General features: G+C 32.6%; 1 protein-coding gene across 1 annotated transcript in view; it reads right to left on the bottom strand.

Moving 5' to 3' along the window:
- Positions 1-10,384: 10,384 nt before the first annotated feature.
- LOC123847767 (disintegrin and metalloproteinase domain-containing protein 18) overlaps positions 10,385-20,217 on the bottom strand; it is a 159,957-nt gene continuing 150,124 nt past the window's right edge. Inside the window, exons 19-20 of the mRNA XM_064584044.1 lie at positions 19,158-19,171; positions 10,385-10,530 (exon numbers count right to left, since the gene is read on the bottom strand). Of these exons, the coding sequence (XP_064440114.1) occupies positions 10,385-10,530; positions 19,158-19,171 (160 nt within the window). The remainder of the gene's footprint in view (positions 10,531-19,157; positions 19,172-20,217) is intronic.

Here is a 20,217-nt window from a genome sequence, read left to right as displayed (position 1 = left end):
CCACCCCCCACCACTCCAGCAACCCTCAGTTTGTTTCCTGATTTTTAGATTTTATTTATTCATTTGAGAGAGAGAGAGAGCATGAGCAGGGGGAGGGGGAAGGGAAAAGGAGAAGCAGACTTCCCGCTGAGCAGGGAGCCCAATGCAGACTTGATCCCAGGACCCTGGGATCATGACCTGAGACAAAGGCAGATGCTTAAACAACTGAGCAACCCAGGTACCACTCATGATTTGTTCTCATGTGAAAGAACTCTGGTCTAGTCCTAGATCCACAGTTTTTTGTGTTTTCTTCAGAAAGTTGCAAAATTTAACTTAATAAATTCATGGCCCTGATCCAATTTTTTTTAAAGATTTTATTTATTTATTTGAGACAGAGAGAATGAGAGAGAGCATGAGAGGGCGGAGGGTCAGAGGGAGAAGCAGACTCCCTGCCGAGCAGGGAGCCCGATGCGGGACTCAATCTTGGGACTCCAGGATCATGACCTGAGCCGAAGGCAGTCGCTTAACCAACTGAGCCACCCAGGCGCCCTTTGATCCAATTTTTTTAACCTTTTATTTTTAAGTAGTTTCATATTCATAGCATATTGCAAAGATATGTACAGAAAGGTTTCATGTACCTTTTACACAGTCCCCCCATATTAACATCTTGCTTAACTATAATATGAAAGCAAGGTAATTGACATTGATACACCCACAGAGATTGCTCAGATTGTACCATTTACACATGCATTCATATGTATGTGTGTGTGTGTAGTTCTATGCAACTTGATCACAAGTGTAGTTTCATATAACTATAATCACATCAAGATACAAAACTGTACCATCAACAAAAGTTTTTGTTGCTACCCTTTTATAGACATACCCACTCTCCCCATTATTCCTAACTCTTGGCAACTACTACTCTATTCTCCAAACCTGTAATTTTTAATTTGATAAGAATTTTATATAATTGGAATCATAGTGTATATATGCTTTTGAAAGTGGCTCTGTTTCACTTAGCATAATTCCCTTTGTGTCCTCAAAATTGTTTCTATCAATACTTTGTTTTCTTTTATTACTGTGTAGTATGTGGTAGTATGGATTTACCATAGGTTGTGTAATAATTTATGCATTGAATGACCTTAATTTACAGATTGGGCTATTATGTATTAGGGTATTATGAACATTTGTGTTCAAGTGTCTGTGAAAGCATGATTTTCATTTCTCAGAGATAAGTGTCCAAGGGAGAAATTGTTGATCTGTAGCTCTCTCAAGGTAAGTGATTTATTAGGAACAGAAGCAGTTCAAACCTAAGGACACTGTTATACACTGAAGATTATGTTGGGTAAATAAGGCTGGCAGTTGATGAGAAAAAGCTAAATTAAAGACCATCTAAAATTTTAACAGAGAGAACCAGAAAAAGAGTCAGCTAAGAAAAGTCCTTTTGGGGTCAGAGAGAAATAAGCCTCAAAGGCTACTCTTGCAAAGGCAATTGGATCTAATTGGATTAGATAATAGGGCAATTTATGACATCTGAGGAGCAGCATGGAAGCACCACATTATAGGGAAAAATTTATTTTGATGAACTATACCAGTTAAGTCACTAAACAAACAAAAATCAAACAAGGACAAGAAGCCTTGTGTAGGTGTGTAGTGGGTGGGCATAAGTATCCAAAATTGTTACTGTATTAATGTATTATCTAAAATTTCCAGTTTCCAGTAAAAATGTTATGGAGTGCAAAGAAACAAGAAAGTGTGACCTACACCCAGGGAAAAAAGCAGGAAACAAATTGCCTGAGAGATAGTAGTTGTCAGATTTAGAAGAAAAAAACTTTAAAGCAGTTGTCATAAATATGTTCCATGAACTAAAGGAAACCATTAAAAAAAAAGGAAAAGAAAGTACTGTAATAATGTTTCATCTAGTATAGAATAACAATAGAACAAAAGAAAGCTGGGGTGTACAAAAGAGACCTTAAAACAAGACTGTATTAGAGACAAAGAAGGACATTATATAATGATAAAGGGGTCAATCCAAGGAAGCCATAACATTTGTAATGCACCTAAATATATAAAGCAAATATTAACATACCTACAGGGAGATATAGCAATACAGTAGTAGTAGGGGGCTTCAATACACCACTTATATCAATGGAGAGATCACCCAGACAGAAAAACCATTAAGGAAACCTTTGCCTTAAATGATACATTAGACAAGTGGACTCAACAGATACATACAAAACATTCCATCCAAGAGAAATGGAATACATATTTTTCTCAAGTGTTCATGGAACTTTAGGATAGATATTGGTTACATCATAAATTAAGCTATAGATATCTGGGTAAGATAGATCTAGATCTACCTCTCTAGGATAGATGATATATTAAGCTACAAAAGGGTCTTTTTACATTTAAAGAATGAAATAATACCAAGCATCTTTTCTGATCATAGTGGCATAAAACTAGAAAAGAATTACAAGAAGAAAACTGGAAAGTTCACAAATATGTAGAGACCAAATAAATATACTGCTGAACAACCAATGGGTCAAAGAAAAAATCAAAAGAGAATTAAAATAATACCTGAAACAAACAAACAAACAAACAAACAAACAAAAGGAAATATGACCTACCAATTTTATGGGATGCAACAAAAGCACTTCTAAGAGGGAATTTCATAGCAATAAATGCCTATATCAAGAAACAAGAAAAATCTCAAATAAACAGCATAGCTTTACACCTCAAGGAACTATAAAAAGAACAAACAAATCAAAAGTTAGTAAAAACAATTGAATAACAAAGATAAATAATAGAAATAAATGACCTGGAGACTAAAAAGATAAGAAAAAAGATCAATAAAACTAAAGCTGGTTCTCTGAAAAGATAAACACAACTAACAAAGTTTTGCTACACTCACTGAGGAAAAAAGAGAGAGGAGTAAAAAAAAAAAATCAGAAATGAAATAGATGGTACAACTGATGTCACAGAAATGCAAAAATTTGGGGCTCCTGGGTGGCTCAGTTGGTTAAGTGGCTGACTCTTGATTTCAGCTCAGGTCATGAACTCAGGGTTGTGGGACCAAGCCCCTCATCAGGCTCCACACTCAGCAGGGAGTCTGTTTGAGATTCTCTCTCTCCCTCTCCCTCTGCCCCTTCCCTTTCTCTCTCTCTCTTCCTCTGTCTCTCTCTCAAATAAATTACATCTTAAAAAAGAAATGCAAAGAATCATAGAGACTACCATGAATAATTATATGACAAAAATATGACAACCTAGAAGAAATGGATAAATTCTTAGAAACATACAAGCTTCCAAGACTGATCTTTAAGAAATAGAAAATCTGATTAAACCAATTGCTAGTAAGAAAATTGAATGAGTAACTAAAAACTTCTCAACAAACAAAAGTCTAGGACCAGTTGGCTTAACGGGTGATTTCTCCCAAACATTCAAAGATTTAAAACCAGTCCTTATCAAACTCATCCAAACAATAAAAGAGGAAGAAACACTTCCAAACTCATTTTATGAGGCCAGCATTTCCCTGATACCCAAACTAGACAAGGATGCCACAACAGAAGAAAATTATAGGTCAATATCCCTGATGAACATAGCTGCAAAAATTTCTCAAGAAAACATTAGCATACTGAATTCAACAATATATTAAAAGGATCATATACCATGATCAAGTGGTATTTATTTCAGGGATGCAAAGATGGTTCAACAATTGCAAACCAACCAATATGATACATCCCATTAACAAAATGATTGATAAAAATTATATCATCATCTTATTAGAGCAGAAATAGATGACAAAAGTCAACATCAATTTATGACAAAAACTCTCAACAAAACAGGTATAGAGGGAATATACCTCAAAATAATAAAAAACAAATATGATAAGCCCACAGCTAACACCATGCTGAACAGTGAAAAAGCTGAATGCTACCCTCTAAGATCAGAGATCACTGTTATTCAACATAGTATTAAAGTCCTAGTCAGAGCAATTAGTCAAGAAAAAGATATAAAATTTGTGGGTGCCTGGTGGCTCTGTCTTTAAGCATCTGCCTTCAGCTCAGGTTATGATCCCAGGGTCCTGGGATCGAGCCCCGCCCCAGGCTCCCTGCTCCACAGGAGGCCTGCTTCTCCCTCTCCCACTCCTACTTCTTGTGTTCCTTCTCTCGCTGTGTCCCTATCAAATAAATAAATAAAATCTTTTTTTAAAAAAAAGAAAAAGATACAAAATGTATCTAATTGGAAAGGATGAAGCAAAACTGTCACTATTTGCAGATGACATATTATATTTAGTAAACCCTAAAGACTCCACCAAAAAACTGTTAGAACTAATAAACAAATTAAGTTGCAAGATGAAAAATCAATGTACAAAACTCTTCTGCATTTTTTACATTAATAATGACCTATCAGAAAGAAAAGCAATGCCATTTAAATTACATCAAAAATAATAAAATATATAGAAAATAAATTCAGCTGTGGAAGTAAAAGACTTGTACACTGAAGCTATAAAACATTGATGAAAGAAATTGAAGACAAAAAATGGAAAGATAATCAATGATCATGGTTTGGAAAATTTAATATTATTAACATTTTTATATAACCCAAAAATGATCCACAGATTCAATGTAATCCCTATCAAAATTTCAATGGCATTTTTCATAGAAATACATCAAAGTATTCTGCAATATGTATAGAACAACAGAAGACCCCAAATAGCCAAAACAATCAGGAGAAAGAAGAAGAAAACTGAAAGCCTTATGGTCCCTGATTTCAAAATATATTACAAAGGTATAGTAATTAAAACATTATAGTACTGGCATAAAAACAAACACATTGATCAATGAAAAAGAATAGAAGCCCCAGAAATAAGCCCATGCATATATGGTCAATTAATTTATGACAAAGGAGGTAAGAATATTCAATGGGGAAAAGAAAGTCTCTTCGATAAATGGTGTTGGGAAAATTGGTCAGCCACATGCAAAAGAATGAAACTGGACCACCATCTTACACAATACACTAAAATTAACTCAAAATGGATTAAAGACTTTAATGTAAACCAGAAACTGTAAAACTCTAGAAGAAAACAGAGGCAGTTAACTTTCTTGACATTGATTTTGGTGATGATTTTTTGAATCTGACACCAAAAGGAAAGGCAATAAAAATAAAAATAAATAACTGGCATTACATCCAACTAAATAACTTCTAAACAGCAAAGAATACCATCAACAACTTGAAAAGGCAACCTACTAAATGGGATGCAATTCATATATCTGATAAGGGGTTAAAATTCCAAATATAAAAAGAACTAATATGACTCAAGAGTAAAAAACAAGAAACAATTTAATTGAAAAACATACACAAAATCTGAATAGAATTTTTTTTTCCAAATAAGACATATAGATGGCCAACAGATATATGAAAAGATGCTCAACATCATTAATCATCTGGGATATGCAAATCAAAACTACAATGAAACTTTAGAATTGATATTATCAAAAGGACAACAAATAACCAGTGTTGGCAAGGATGCAGAAAAAAGGGAAGCATTTACACTGTTAGCAGGAATGTAAATTGGTGCTGCCTTTATGGAAAACAGTATGGCCATTTCTCAAAAAATTAAAAAGTTGAACTACCATATGATCCAATGATCTCACTTCTGGGTATTTATCTGAAGAAAAATGTGGAATCTAAGTAAAATAAATGATGACAACAACAAAAAGTAACCAACTCATAGAAACAAAAAAAATTTTGCCATTGCCAGAGGTTGAGGTTGGGGACTGGGCAACAAAAGAGAAAGTGGTCAAAAGGTTCAAACTTCCAGTTATAAATAAATACATCATGGGGATGTAATGTACAATATAATGACCATAGTTAATAATACTATGTGGCATATTTTAAAGTTCCAAAGAAACTAGATCTTAAAAGTTCTCATCATAAGAAAAAAATTATTTTGTGTGTCTGTATGATGCATATTAACTAAACTTATTATGGTGTTCATTTTGTAATGTATATATATATATATATAAAATAATTATGTTGTACATCTAAAACTAATATAATACTCTATATTATACCTCAATCATACCTCAATTTAAAAAAGGATAACAAAAAATATTGAAATTATAAAAAAAATAAACAAATGGAAATTATGGAGTTTAAAGTACAATAACTAAAATGAAAAAGTCAAAAGAAAGGCTCAGCAGTAGATTTGAGTTTGTAGATGATTTAGCTAACTTGAACACAGATCCATACTGATAAATATTTAGAAGAAAAAGAGGAAAAATTTTTAAAAAATGAGAAGAGCTTCACATAAACGTAGACACCATGAAGTGCCCTGGCATATAGCTAATGGATTCTAAAAAGAATAGAGAGACATGGGAGAAAAAAAGTACATATCTGAAGATTAATGGCTGATAATTTCCCAAATATGATGAAAGACATTCAACATCAAAGAATTTCAATGAATTCCAAGTAGGATAAACACAGAGATTCATACCTAGACACATGATAGTCAAAAATTTGACAGACGGACATAAAAATAATCTTAAAAGTAGTAAGAATAAACAATTTATCACCTACAAGGAAATTTCATTAAGACTATCATCTTCTCATCAGAAACAATGAGAGCAGGAAGACAATTTGATGGTATATGAAAATAGTGAATGAAAGAAATCTGTCAACTAAGAATCTTATATCCAGCAAGACTATGTTTCCATGATGATAGTCAAATAAAGATATTCCTAGATTTAAAAAAAATCTAGGAGAGAGATTTTCTCTTTTTGGGAGAATTTATTACCAGTAGACATTCCTTACTAGAAATAACAAAAGCAATTTTTCAGCCTGAAGCAAATTACACAAGGTAGTAATTCTAATCCATATAAAGGGGCAAAGAGCATGAGTTAAAGACAAATTTGTAGGTGACTATAAAAAACAGTTTATACAAACTTTCAGTTTTTAGTCTGGTATGTAATGAAGCTGTCACTTAATCACTCCAACTAACTACAAGTAAAAAGCCCAACAAACTGAAAAATAACAACTGAGGGAACCTGTTTCTAATAGACCTGCCTTGCAATGAAGAAAAGAATTTCAGGAAAGCAGAGAATGGTCAACAGAGTGAAATATTGCTGATAAAACAAGCGAAATGCTCAAAAATGCTGGTCAATTTTGACAACTAAGAGCTTTGATAACTCCATCAAAAACAGTGCAGAGGTATTGGTGAGTGTAAAAATTAAGAAAGCTTTAACTAAATTTAAGAAAAAAAAGAGATTAGACACAAAATCAGAAATGAAATGCAAGAGTTCGCTACTGTCCTACAGAAAGTGCAAGAAAATATACTATGAACAATTTTATGTAACAAAATATTAGATTTTGATGAAATAAGATTCCTAGAAGACACAAATTTCCAAAGCTGACTCAAGAAAGAACATAAAATATGAATAGATTACAACAAATAAAGACCTCAAAATAATAATTAAAACTCTCCCTATAAAGAGACCCCAGAACTGGATAGTGTTACTGATGATATCTTACATCTTAATTTGTTGGAGGAGATACAAGTGTTCACTTTGATGTTTTTTTTAAAATTGCACATACAGTGTTGTGTGTTTCTTGTATGTTTTTGATAGTTCACACACATATTTAATGTATTAATGCAAGCCAACAATTATCCCTTTATGTGATGAAAAAATCATTTCATATTTTTTTGAACTTATTCCTGTTTTACATGTTCCAAGATAGACATACACAATACTCAAAGCTATCAATTCTCTAATTACTTTATAAATTCAATAAGAATCCAGAAAGAATATTCATGTATAAATAAAAAAAGCATTAGTAGGGGTGCCTGGATGGCTCAGTTGGTTAGGCACCTGCCTTCAGCTCAGGTCATGATCCCAGAGTCTAGGGATGGAGTCCTGCATCGGACTTCCTGCTAGGCAGGGAGTCTGCTTCTCTTTCTGCCCCTCACCCCACTCATGCTCTCTCTCTTGCTCTCTCTCAAATAAATAAAATCTTTTAAAAAAAAGCATTAGTAAACTATATGTGTATGTGTGTGTATACAACTTCTGTAAAAGATAAAATATAAACAAACAGGGAGAAGAGGTCAAATGATATGAAAAGTAATTTCTGTGTAAAGAAAAACAGTATGGCCCAGAAGAAAATAAAGATTTGCAGCCTCACTGGTAATTAAAAAAAATATATAAGAAACACAATATTGGACACAATTATCATTTCCTATCTCACATACAGTAAAATTGAACCCCTTCTTGTTGTGAAATCTTGGTCTTAGGTTTGGGTTTGAATTGGCCTCCCAGCACAGTTTACACATTGTTTGAAGTCTCCAGAAATACTAAGGCTATTCCTAGTATTCTTCCTTAACTTTGCCAGCCTTGTTGGAGCTTTCCTCATTTTTTGATAACCACTATGCTGGCTTCTAGTTTTTATTAAGGTTTAACTTAATATAACATTTTATTAGTTTGTTATTTTATTCATTTCAATGACTATTTTTATGAAGAACAGAATGACAAGTGATCCAGATTACCATATTTTGTAAGAAGATCCAATATTTTATCTATTAATTTTGCATAAGTTCACTCAAATCAAAGACTGAGTGTGTCATGGAGAGCAAGGATTGAAAGGGCATTCTTGCAGAGGACATCCAAAACATAACAAAAAATGGATAAAAATTACTTTGGAAAACTAATGAAGAAAATAAACAAAAAAGGAAAACCAGATTAAGTCAACTCTCTTATATTCACTATTTACTCAAGGTTGAGGTGACTGTATTCCAGAGTCAAGATTTTCTTACCTGTAGCATAAGATATCAAGAAATTGACTAAGGCAACTCTGGAAATAGGACTCCCTAAAGATCAAGCATAGGTTGCCCTCCTAAAGGAATACCTGATGATTCCAGGACAGATGGTTCTATGCTAGATATTCCAAAGTTAGTTGAACTTCAAAGTCCTTTATAAAATTAAGAAGGTAATACATGACAGAAATGAATATATAAGTTGAAATACTTTTATTTCCGGCTGGTTAAAAATAATGTTTTCAATGGTTCCAAGTGTATATCACTTATAGAATACCCAAGATGAAAGATCTAAAGATGTATATCCCAGGCCTACTAAAACTGTTTATAAAGGGATATTTATTGAGTCTGGGGCAGTAGAAATATTTGGATTGTGGAGATGCATTGAGCATGCACATTACTCCCCTCAATATCATTACCTGTGAGGCCTTTGAATTCTTTCTTTTTTTCTCTGCAGAGAATCATGATAGGCCAATTAAGTCACTTTCTCTTTCAGTGAATATGATCCATCACCCCTGAACAATATACATGTAAGGTGTGTACAGATAAAAATTTCTTCATAAAATAGACCAGTGATATAGCCTTCAACAAAAACATTACTTTGAAGTTAAAATCATCATTTGTGATATTATATTTAAGGACTTATATGAGGGTTTCTTGTTTTCAATGAGTTAACTGGCCACCAGAAGAAAAGAATAACAAATGTAAGAACAGCACGTAGTTTTGATTTGTATTTCCCTGATGCCGAGTGATGTTGAACAAGATGAGGTACACACACACACACACACACACACACACAGAAGAATATTACGCAGCCATCAAAAATAATGAAATCTTGCCATTTGCAATGACATGGATGGGACTAGAGAGTATTATGCTAAAAGAAATAAGTCAGTCAGAGAAAGAAAAATACCATATGATTTCACTCATATGTGGAATTTAAGAAACAAAATAGATGAATTTTGGGGAAGGAAAGGAAAAATAAAATAAGACAAAAACAGAGAGGGAGACAAACCATAAGAGACTCAACTATAAGAAACAAACTGAGGGTTGCTGAAGGGGAGGTGGGCGGGGGATTGGGGTAACCAGGTGAAGGGCATTAAGGAGGGCACTTGATGGAATGAGCACTGGGTGTTTTATGTAAATGATGAATCACTAAACTCTACCTCTGAAACTAATAATACACTATATGTTAATTAAATTGAATTTAAATAAAAATTGAAAAAATAGCATGTAGAAATTTATAAGAAACAGTATCTAATTTCAAAGAATTCTGAAGAGACTTTTTTCAAAGTATTTGAAATTACTAGAGAAAAACATTTTGAGGGTCAAGGAATTAGTGAAAGTTTTAACACAACATCTAAACACTATAAATATTCGTGAGGAAAACAATTCTAGAACAGCCAAAATTTTGACTTACTGCAATATGCTAGCAACAATTTATTGGAAAACAAAATTATAAAAATGCCATTTACACTAGGTTAAAAATAGTGCAAATACATAGGAATGAATATCACTAAGTGTTATAAAACTATGAATTTATTTCACTGGTCAATAAGCAGTACAATTTAAGATCATAAATTATTTGCATAGTCATATTTACCCTTCATATTCTGCATTCTCTCTGTTGCGTGATTTTCTCATTTCATTTCGTTTCATGATCATAATAGTGAATATTATGATAAAGGGCAGAACAATGTAGAAACTCAGAATAAGCCAGTTGTTCTGCTGTGCATTGTAGTCTTCTTTAATAAAAATTATATCTAGAAATAAAACATAGAAATCAATGGATATTTGCTTCAGTAAATATTTAAATAAACTTTTATTTCTTTCACTTTAATCTTTTTATATATAATATTTATATAAATAATTGAAATTTTAATATATTGCCAACTCTTAAAGGGGTAAATAAAAGGACATTTAAGCTAATAACCCCTAACAACAATGGCACTTTTGTCTTATTTCCTATTTGTCTTTTATGCATATTTGTTTAATTATAGTAACTGTATAAATGTTTTGAGTACTGCTTACTATATTCAGTATATTTATGACATCAATGTTTTTTAAAAGTAACACATTAGGGCACCTGGGTGGCTCAGTTGGTTAAATGACTGCCTTCGGCTCAGGTCATGATCCTGGAGTTCCGGGATCGAGTCCCACATCGGGCTCCCTGCTCAGCAGGGAGTCTGCTTCTCCCTCTGACCCTCCTCCCTCTCATGCTCTCTGTCTCTCATTCTCTGTCTCACAAATAAATAAAATCTTAAAAAAAAATTTAAAAAAATGTAACACATTAATAGGATTTAAGTTAAAAATTTAGAAAGGAATATTCTGTGAAAACCCCCTTCCCCCACCCTTGCCAAGTCATAGTACCTCTTTTGAAGGTAATCATCTTTAAATGTCTCATGTTTTATGCATCTAAATAAAATTCATATCTATACCTATCCTTGTATCTATGAAAAAGAAAAAAAAAAGATGTGGTATATTTGCAATGGAATATTATTCAGCCATAAAAAGAATGAAATCTTGTCATTTGCAATGATATGGATGGAACTAGAGACTACAATGCTAAATGAAATAAGACGGTCAGAGAAAGACAAACATCTTCTGTTATTTCTTATACTTAAAAATTAAAGCATTACATGATTCAGAAAAGTACACAATATATGAATATATTAACAATGAATTAGCAAAAACTCTTCAGATCTCAAAACAGATCCTGCCAGAATCCAAGAGAATCCTTAGGATATTTTTAATCATTTCTTTTCAAAGTTTACAAATATCTTGATTTCTTCTATTATGTTTATTTAGTGAATTTTTGCTGAAATATCATGTAAACAGAAATGGATGTATGCCATAATTATACAGCTCTAAGAATTTTCTAAATTAAACACATTCATGTATGGGCGCCTGGGTGGCTCAGTCATTAAGCGTCTGCCTTCGGCTCAGGTCATGATCCCAGGGTCCTGGGATCGAGTCCCACATCGGGCTCCCTGCTCTGCGGGAAGCCTGCTTCTCCCTCTCCCACTCGCCCCGCTTGTGTTCCTGCTCTCACTATCTCTCTCTGTCAGATAAATAAATAAAACCTTAAAAAAAAACCACAACACATTCATGTAACCAACACCAAATCCAGGAAGCATAATATTGCCAGTATGTCAGAACTCCCAACCTGATTTCTTCCAGTTGTTATCCTTTCCAAAGATAATTACTACTTTGGCCTCTAAGAGCATGAGTCAATTTTTTTTTACAGATTTTAAACCTTATGTAAATAGAATTATATTGGATATACTTTTTTCCTGTTTTTTTTTCTCTTTATTACCTAATTTGGAAATTTACGCACATTGTTGTTTATAGTTGTAAAATGTTCATTCACACCACTGTATGCTATATCTTTGCATAGAAATAACAGCCATTAATGCATTCTATTTCTTATGGGTATTCAAGTAATTTGGAATTATGAGTATAATGAATAGTGTTGTTATGAATATTCTACTAAATGTCTTTTAGTCAACATATGTACACATACTTCTCAATAGATACATGCCCTTGGAGTAGTAATGCTTATTCATAGCATATACCTATTTTAAGCATTAGTAAATTTTCCAATGATTTTCCTAAATGGTTGTAACAATTATATTTCCATTAGCAGTGGATAGGAGTCTTGGATAGATCATATATATGGTATTTCTTTTTTTATTATATTCTTTATATACAATAAAATGCAAACATTTTAGCTGTAAATATGGATAAAATTTGATAAATATATATTGATAAATATATACCCCACTTAGGCAAACATTTTAAAGATTGTTTTGTTTGACATCTGTGGCTTTTGTCCATTTAGTGTAAAATCTTACAATTTTTTATTTGGTAAGTAACTAAAATGGGTTTAACTAGTGCCTGAGATTTGACCAAAAAATAGCATGAATAGCCTCACTCATCATTTAAATTTTGTTGCTTTAACATCTTGGAGGAATTTCTGACATATAAAATACACATATTTGAAATTTATGATTTGATAGGTTTTGTTATGTGTATACACCCATGAAATCATCACCTCAATCAAAATAATGAATATATCCATTATCCACTAAAGTTTCCTCTTGCTCCTTTATAATCTTATCATGCTACCACTCCCCCACATAGGCAGCCACTGATCTGCATTCCCTCACTATAAATTAATTTGCATGTACTACAATTTAATATAAAATTAGACAGTATTCTTTTTAATTTTGCCTTTCTTTTTCACATAGGGTAATGTTGAAATTCATCCACATTGGTACATGTAACTATATAGCTCATTCCTTTTTATCATTCAATAGTAATCTATTGTTTGGATATACAATACTTTGTTTATCAATCACCTGTTGATTTATATTGGGGTTATTTCCAGATTTTGTCTACTATAAATAAAGTTGTTATAAACATTTATATACAAAGCTTTGTATTTGCATAAGCATTCTATTTCTTGGGTAAAAGGTGAAATGACTAGATTATATTGTAGGTGAATGCTTACCTTCTTAAGAAACTCTGAAGCTGTGTAATTTTACATTACAACAGCAGTATATGGGACACTCTCTTCACACCATAGTTAGCTTTTTAAATTTAACCCATTTTTGTAGATATGTAATGGTATCTAATTTTGAATTTAATTTGCATTTTCCCATTTAAAATGACACTGGGCCTTTTTACATGTGCTTGTTTGTCATCTATATACCCTCTTTGATGAAGTTTCAATTCAAATATTTTGTCTGTTTTTTGTAGGGTTGTTTGCATTTTATTGTTTCAGGAATTCTTTATGTATCCTTAATATAAATGTTTGTATATTCTAAATACAAATACTTTATCAGTGCACCTGAAGATAGCCCCTCCAGCTGTGCACCTGTATGCCTCTTAGCCAAAGGTACATCACTGCCTCCACTGAAGTATGCACACCTGGAGGCAGAGTGTGAAGCCATGAGAACAAACACACCCAGAGCCACTACAACTTCCCATGAGCCCATAGTTGTCACTGGCCCTTGCTACCTACCCTTGGCCTGATCACATGTGTGTCTCCAACTGATCTCTGTCATTACGTAGGCGCTTGAGGCTAGGCCCTACAGTTAAATGTGTGCACATCACTTGGTCTAGCCACCAACACTGCTTAAACTTGCCCCTAACTATTGGTCCTAGAAGTGCCGCTTAGGACCCAAACAACACTTGCAGCAACTATAGACCCCATAGGGTGCTCACAAGGACCATACAAGTGTTAATAAGGTAGACCCCAGTGGTCTGAGCCAAAAAGACATTATATCTCCCTGGACCCTGTGCCACTGTGTGCTGTTGCACTTAGTACTTTGCGTCAATAGACCCAGGATCACAGCATGATCAAGTGTGCTCCATTCACATGTGAAAGGCTTCCCTTTTTAAAATTATTCCATAAAGTCTGGAAGAGGTGACCACATCTTCAAATGTATAGACACCTATGCAAGGCTACAGGGATCCTGAAGAATCAAGAAATGTCTCCATCAAAGGAATATAGTAAAACTCCAATAATTGTCCCAAAAGAAGTGGTGATCGAGTAATTGCTCAACAAAGAATTCAAAGTAGCTGCTCTACAGATACTCAGAGAGCTACAAGAGAATACAGATAAACAATTTAATGATACCAGGAATAAACATAAGAACAAAATGAGAAACTCAACAAAGAGAAGGGAAACAAAAAAGAAAAAAAACTAGAAATGTCATAGCTGAAGTATATAATTACTAGAGTAAATAATTCAGTATAGAGAGCTTCAAGAGCAAATCTGAACAAGCTGAAAAGAGAAAGAGTGATCTAGAAGAAAGATCAGTTGAAATTATTTAATCAGAAGTGCAAAAAGAAAAAAAGAAGGAAGAATCAAGAAAGCCTATGGAAGTTATGGAACAACATGAAAATACATAATGTACACATTGGATTCCTGGAAGAAGAAGACGGGAAGAAAGGAATGGAAAGCTTCTTTAAAGAAATAATGGCTGAGAAATTCCCAAACTTGGGGAAAGATTTGGACATCCAAGTTCATAAAACAAATAGGTCACCTCAAAATTTCAATCTAAAATGTTCTTCTTCAAGACAATTAATAACAAAACTGTCTAAAACCAAAAAGAAAGAATTTTAAAGGCAAGAGAAAAAAATCTCCCTCAGATAAGAAAATACCCATAAGGCTATCAGTGAGTTTCTCAGCAGATACCTCAGGCCAGGAGAGAATGGGATGACATACTGAAGATACTAAAAGTAAGAAACTGCCAACTAAGAATACTTTAACCAGCAAAGTTGTCCTTGTGAATTGAAGGTGTGATGAAGATTTTCCCTTAATAAACAAAAGCTGAGGAAATTTATCAACACTAAATCTGCCTTATAAGAAATGCTGAAAGGTTTTCTTCAAGCTGAAACAAATGAATGCTAATTAGTAACATATAAACATAAGAAAATATACATTGGCAAAGATAAGTATGTAGTCAGATTCAAAATACCCTAATAATGTGCTAACTAGATAACTCTAGAATAAAGGTTAAAGGACAGAAAGTATTAAAAATAGTTATAGTTCCACCAATTTTTAATGGACACACAATAAAAAATATAAATTTTGACATCAAAAACATAAAAGGAGGAATAAAAGAATATTGGTTTTGTATATGATCAAGATTGAGCTGTTATTAGAATAATATATATTTTATTTGTTTTATGATGTTTTTACCTTATGTTTTGTGTTTTATAGTGTAAATCTCATAAGAACCACGAAGAAAAAATCTACAATAGAAACAAAAAAGATAAAGAGAAGAAAATCATCAATATATAAAGGAAGACATCAAAAAAGGAATAAAAGAAAAATGGAACTGTAAAACAGCCAGAAAACAATAAGATGACATTAGTAAGTCCTTATTTATCAATAATTATTCTTAGTGTTAATGGATAGGCCAATTTAAAGACATAGAGTGGGGCACTTGGGTGGTTTAGTCGGCTAAGTGTCTGACTCTTGATTTCCATTCAGGTTATGATCTCAGGGTCGTGAGATCGAATCCCATGTCAGACTCTGCACTCAGTGGGGAGTCTGCTTGAGATTCTCTCCCTCTCCTTTTCCCCCTCCCTTTGCTCACATGCATTCTCTCTCTCAAATAAATAAATCTTTAAAAATAATAAATAAATAAAAGGCATAGAGTGGCTGAATGGATAAAAAATAAGACTCAACTACAAAAGACTCACTTCAGCTTCAATGACATACATAGATTCAAAGTAAGGAGATGGCAAAATATATTCCATGCAAGTGGAAACTAAAAGAGAGCAGAAGTAGCTATACTGAAATCAGACAAAGTAGACTTTAAGCCAAAAACAGTAGCAAGAAACATAGAAAGTTACTATATAATGCTAAGGGATCAATTAATCAAGAAGATATGGCAATTATAAATATTTATGTATGCACCCAACATCAGAACACCTGAATATATTAAGCAAATTGTAACAGGTCTGAAGGGAGAAATAGAAAACAATATAATAATAGTAGAGGACCACAATATTCTACTTTCAGAAATGAATAGATCCTTCAGATAATCAACAAGGAAACTGACCTGAATCATACTGTAGACTAAAGGGACCTAACAGACACATACAGAAACTTCTATCCAAAAGCAACAGAATACATATTCTCTTCTAGTGCACATATTCTTCAGGGTAGATCACATGATAGGTCACAAAACATGTCTTAGCAAGTTTAAGAAGAATAAAATCATCCTTATTGATTTGTCTTTTACTAAAATTTTTATTTAAATTACAATTAGTTAACATACAGTGTAATATTTAATTTCGTTTGTATAATATAGTGATTCAACACTTCCATAATGCTCATCTCATCAAGTACACTCCTTAATCCCCATCACCTATTTTACCCATCCCCCCACCAACCTCCCTTCTGGTGACCATCAGTTTGTTCTCCATAGTTAAGAGTCTGTTTCTTGGTTTGCCTCCTCCTCTCTTCCCCCTGACCCTTTACCCATTTGTTTTGTTTCTTAAATTCCACATATGAGCGAAATCATATAGTATTTGTCTTTCTCTGACTGACTTATTTCACTTAGCATAATACTTTGTAGCTCCATCCGTGTCATTGCAAATGTCAAGATTTCATTCTTTTTTATGGCTGAGTAATATTCCATTGTCTGTGTGTGTGTGTGTATATATATATATATACATATATATATACCACATTTGTCTATAGATGGACACTTTGGTGGCTTCCATTATCTTGACTGTTGTAAATAATGTTGAAATAAACATAGGGGTGCATACTTCTTTTTAAATTATTGTTTTCATTTTCTTTGGGTAAATACCCAGTAGTGGAATTATTGGATCCTATGGTACTCCTATTTTTAAATTTTTGAGGAACTTCCATACTGTTTCCCACAGTGGCTGTACCAATTTACATTCCCACCAACAGTGCACAAAAGTTCCTTAATCATACCAAGTATCTTTTCCAATCACAATAGTATGAAACTAGAAATTAATAAAAGAAGGAAAGATGGAAATAAATTACCTAATTTTATACCTCATGGAGCTAGGAAAAAAAACAACTAAGCTCAAAGTTAGAAGAAGGAAGGAAATAACCAACATCAAAGCAAAAGTAAATGAAATAGAGACTAGAAACACAACAGAAAAAAAATCAGTGAAGCTAAGACCTGATTTTTAAAAAATATTAAAAAAGATAAACCTTTAACTATACTAACTCAAGAAAAGAGAAAGAAATAAAATAAAATCAGAAATGAAAGAGGAGACATTACAACAGATAACCACAGAAATGCAAAGAATCATGAGAGACTACTATGAATAATTTTAGCCAAACAAACTGGATAACCTAGATGAAATGGATAAATTCCTATAAACATATAATCTATCAAGAATGAAACATGAAAAATATAAAATCTGAACAGACCAATAAGAGTATGGAGATGAATCAGTAATCAAAAACTCCCAAAACAGAAAATCCCCAAACCAGATTGTTTTTGGGGAATGTTAATGAATATTTAAAGAAAGATTAACAGCAATCTTTCTCAAGCACTTTCAAAAATTGAAGAGAAGACACTCTCAAACTCATCTGCAAGAACAGCATTACCCTGATACCAAAATCAGATAAGGATACCACAAGAAAAGAAAATTACAGACAAATATGTTATAAATATAGACGCAAAAATTCTTTTTTTTACTTCTTCTTCTTTTTTTTTTTTTCAATTTTATATCCAGTATAGTTAACATGCAGTGTTATATTTGGGTTAATATTTGTAAATATAATAGCTGTAGTAATAAAGATACTCTAAAATCTTAATATCCTAATACAATTTAATTTCTCTTTCAGTCAAATTTCAATTAGGGTTTAACAAATGGCCTTCCATTTGGTTAGATGCAAAAATTCTTAACAAAATATTACCAAACCAAATTCAACAACACATCAAAAAGATAATTGATCATGAGAAAGTAGGATTTATCTCTGAGATGATTCAACATATATAAATCAATAAATGTGAAACACCACATAAATTGAATGAAAGATAAAAAGATATGAATCATATGATCATCTCAATAAATGCACAAAAAGCACTTAACAAAATATAACATCTTTTCCTGATAAAAACTCTTAACAAATTTATTATGATACCACATCATAATAAAGGCCATATATAAGTCCACAGCTAATATTTATACTCAATGGTAAAATTTTGAAAGATTTTCATCTGAGATGAAAAATAAGATAACTCTTTTTCAACATAGTATTGGAATTCCCATTTATAGTAATCAGGCAAGATAAAGATATAAATAGTACCCAAATCAGTAAGGAAGAAGAAAAATTATCTTTGCAGATAATATGATCCTATGTATAGAAAATACTAAAGACACTACAAAAAAAATTGTATCTACCCAACAAATTCAATGAAGTTGCAAGATACCAAATCAACATCCAGAAAACAGTTGTGTTTCTTACATGTGTGATAAAACATCTGAGGGCAAAAAACAACAATAGCAACAAAAAACCAAAAAAAAAAAATTCCATTCACAATAACATCAAAAAAATTAAAATATTTAGGAATAAATTTAACCAATGAGGTGAACTATCTGTACACTGAACATGACAAAATTTTAATGAAAGAAATTGAAGAAGAGACAAACAAATGGAAATGTATCCCATGTTCATGGATTGAAAGAATTAAAATTGTTAAAATGTCCATACTACTCAAAGTCATCCATAGGTTCAATGAAACCCCTACCAAAGTTTCACAGAAATAGAAAAACAATTAAAGTTTGTTTGGAGTTGTAGAAGACCCTGAAGAACCAAAGTGACCCAGAAAAAGAAGACCAAAAGCTGGAGGCATCACACTTTCTGATTTCAAACTATACTACAAAGCTGTAGTAATCAAAACAGCATAGTACTGGCATAAAAATAGACATGTAGAACAATGGAGCAGAATTGAGAGCCCAGAAATAAACTCCTGCATATATGGTCAAGTAAGAGACCCAAAAATACTCAATGGAGAAAGGATAGTCTCCTCAAAACATCATTTAGGGGAAAACTGGATAACCACATGCAAATTAATTACATAAATAATAAATAAATAAATTTTGCTACTCTGTGGTATCTGTTGTAATGTCTCCTCTTTCATCTCTGATTTTATTTGATTTCTTTCTCTTTTATTCTGTTAGTATAGTTAAAGGTTTGTCTTTTTTAATATTTTTAAAAAATACATTGTAAAAAATGTAGTTTTTACATTTGTGGAAAACTTGAAGACTGTCCCTCAGGCCTAACCTCCAGGCTAACTAAATAGGCCTCTTCATAGGAAGACTGGGGTTGTGTTTCAGTCTGCTCTTTGTGCACTATCCTTATAGTGATGGTGGTCTGCCAAAAACTCTTTCTGATTGTTATAGCCCCATGGACTTCTGGAATGCTAACACTCTTGGCTACCAGGCTAGGAGATCAAGTGGTGTCTCCTGTGTGGATTGTGTATACCCACTCACTTTAGCAAGGTAGCTGGAGAGTGTATGGGGTGAAGGATGCTTACCAGTTGAGTTCTGGGTATCCCTATACCACTATCTTGGAAAGCCTGAGTAAGTGCTTTTAAATTGAATGTTTACTTGATAGATCTTTAGTTAAATTATTATTATTGGATTTATATTTATTTAGTTATTCTATTTGTCTAATGTTCTTTTCCCTCTAGGCTTCATTTTATTAATTGGTGGAATTTTAATTCTTTTATTTTTTTCTAAAAATTTTGAATTGTTTTCCTAGTGTTTACTCTGGAATTACAATACAGGCATTCTTCAAAAGATATTGCAGGTTCAGTTCCATACCACCACAATAAAGGAAATATCACAATAAAGCAAGTTAATCTTCCAGTTTCCCAGTGTATATAAAAGTTATGTTTGCAGTATATTGTAGTCTA

The sequence above is a fragment of the Mirounga angustirostris genome, unplaced genomic scaffold (assembly GCF_029215605.1).
Source record: "Mirounga angustirostris isolate CCGP_5_RB_7025 unplaced genomic scaffold, mMirAng1.0.hap1 SCAF_2, whole genome shotgun sequence".
NCBI lineage: Eukaryota > Metazoa > Chordata > Mammalia > Carnivora > Phocidae > Mirounga > Mirounga angustirostris.
This window is presented reverse-complemented; position numbering and strand designations above follow the sequence as displayed.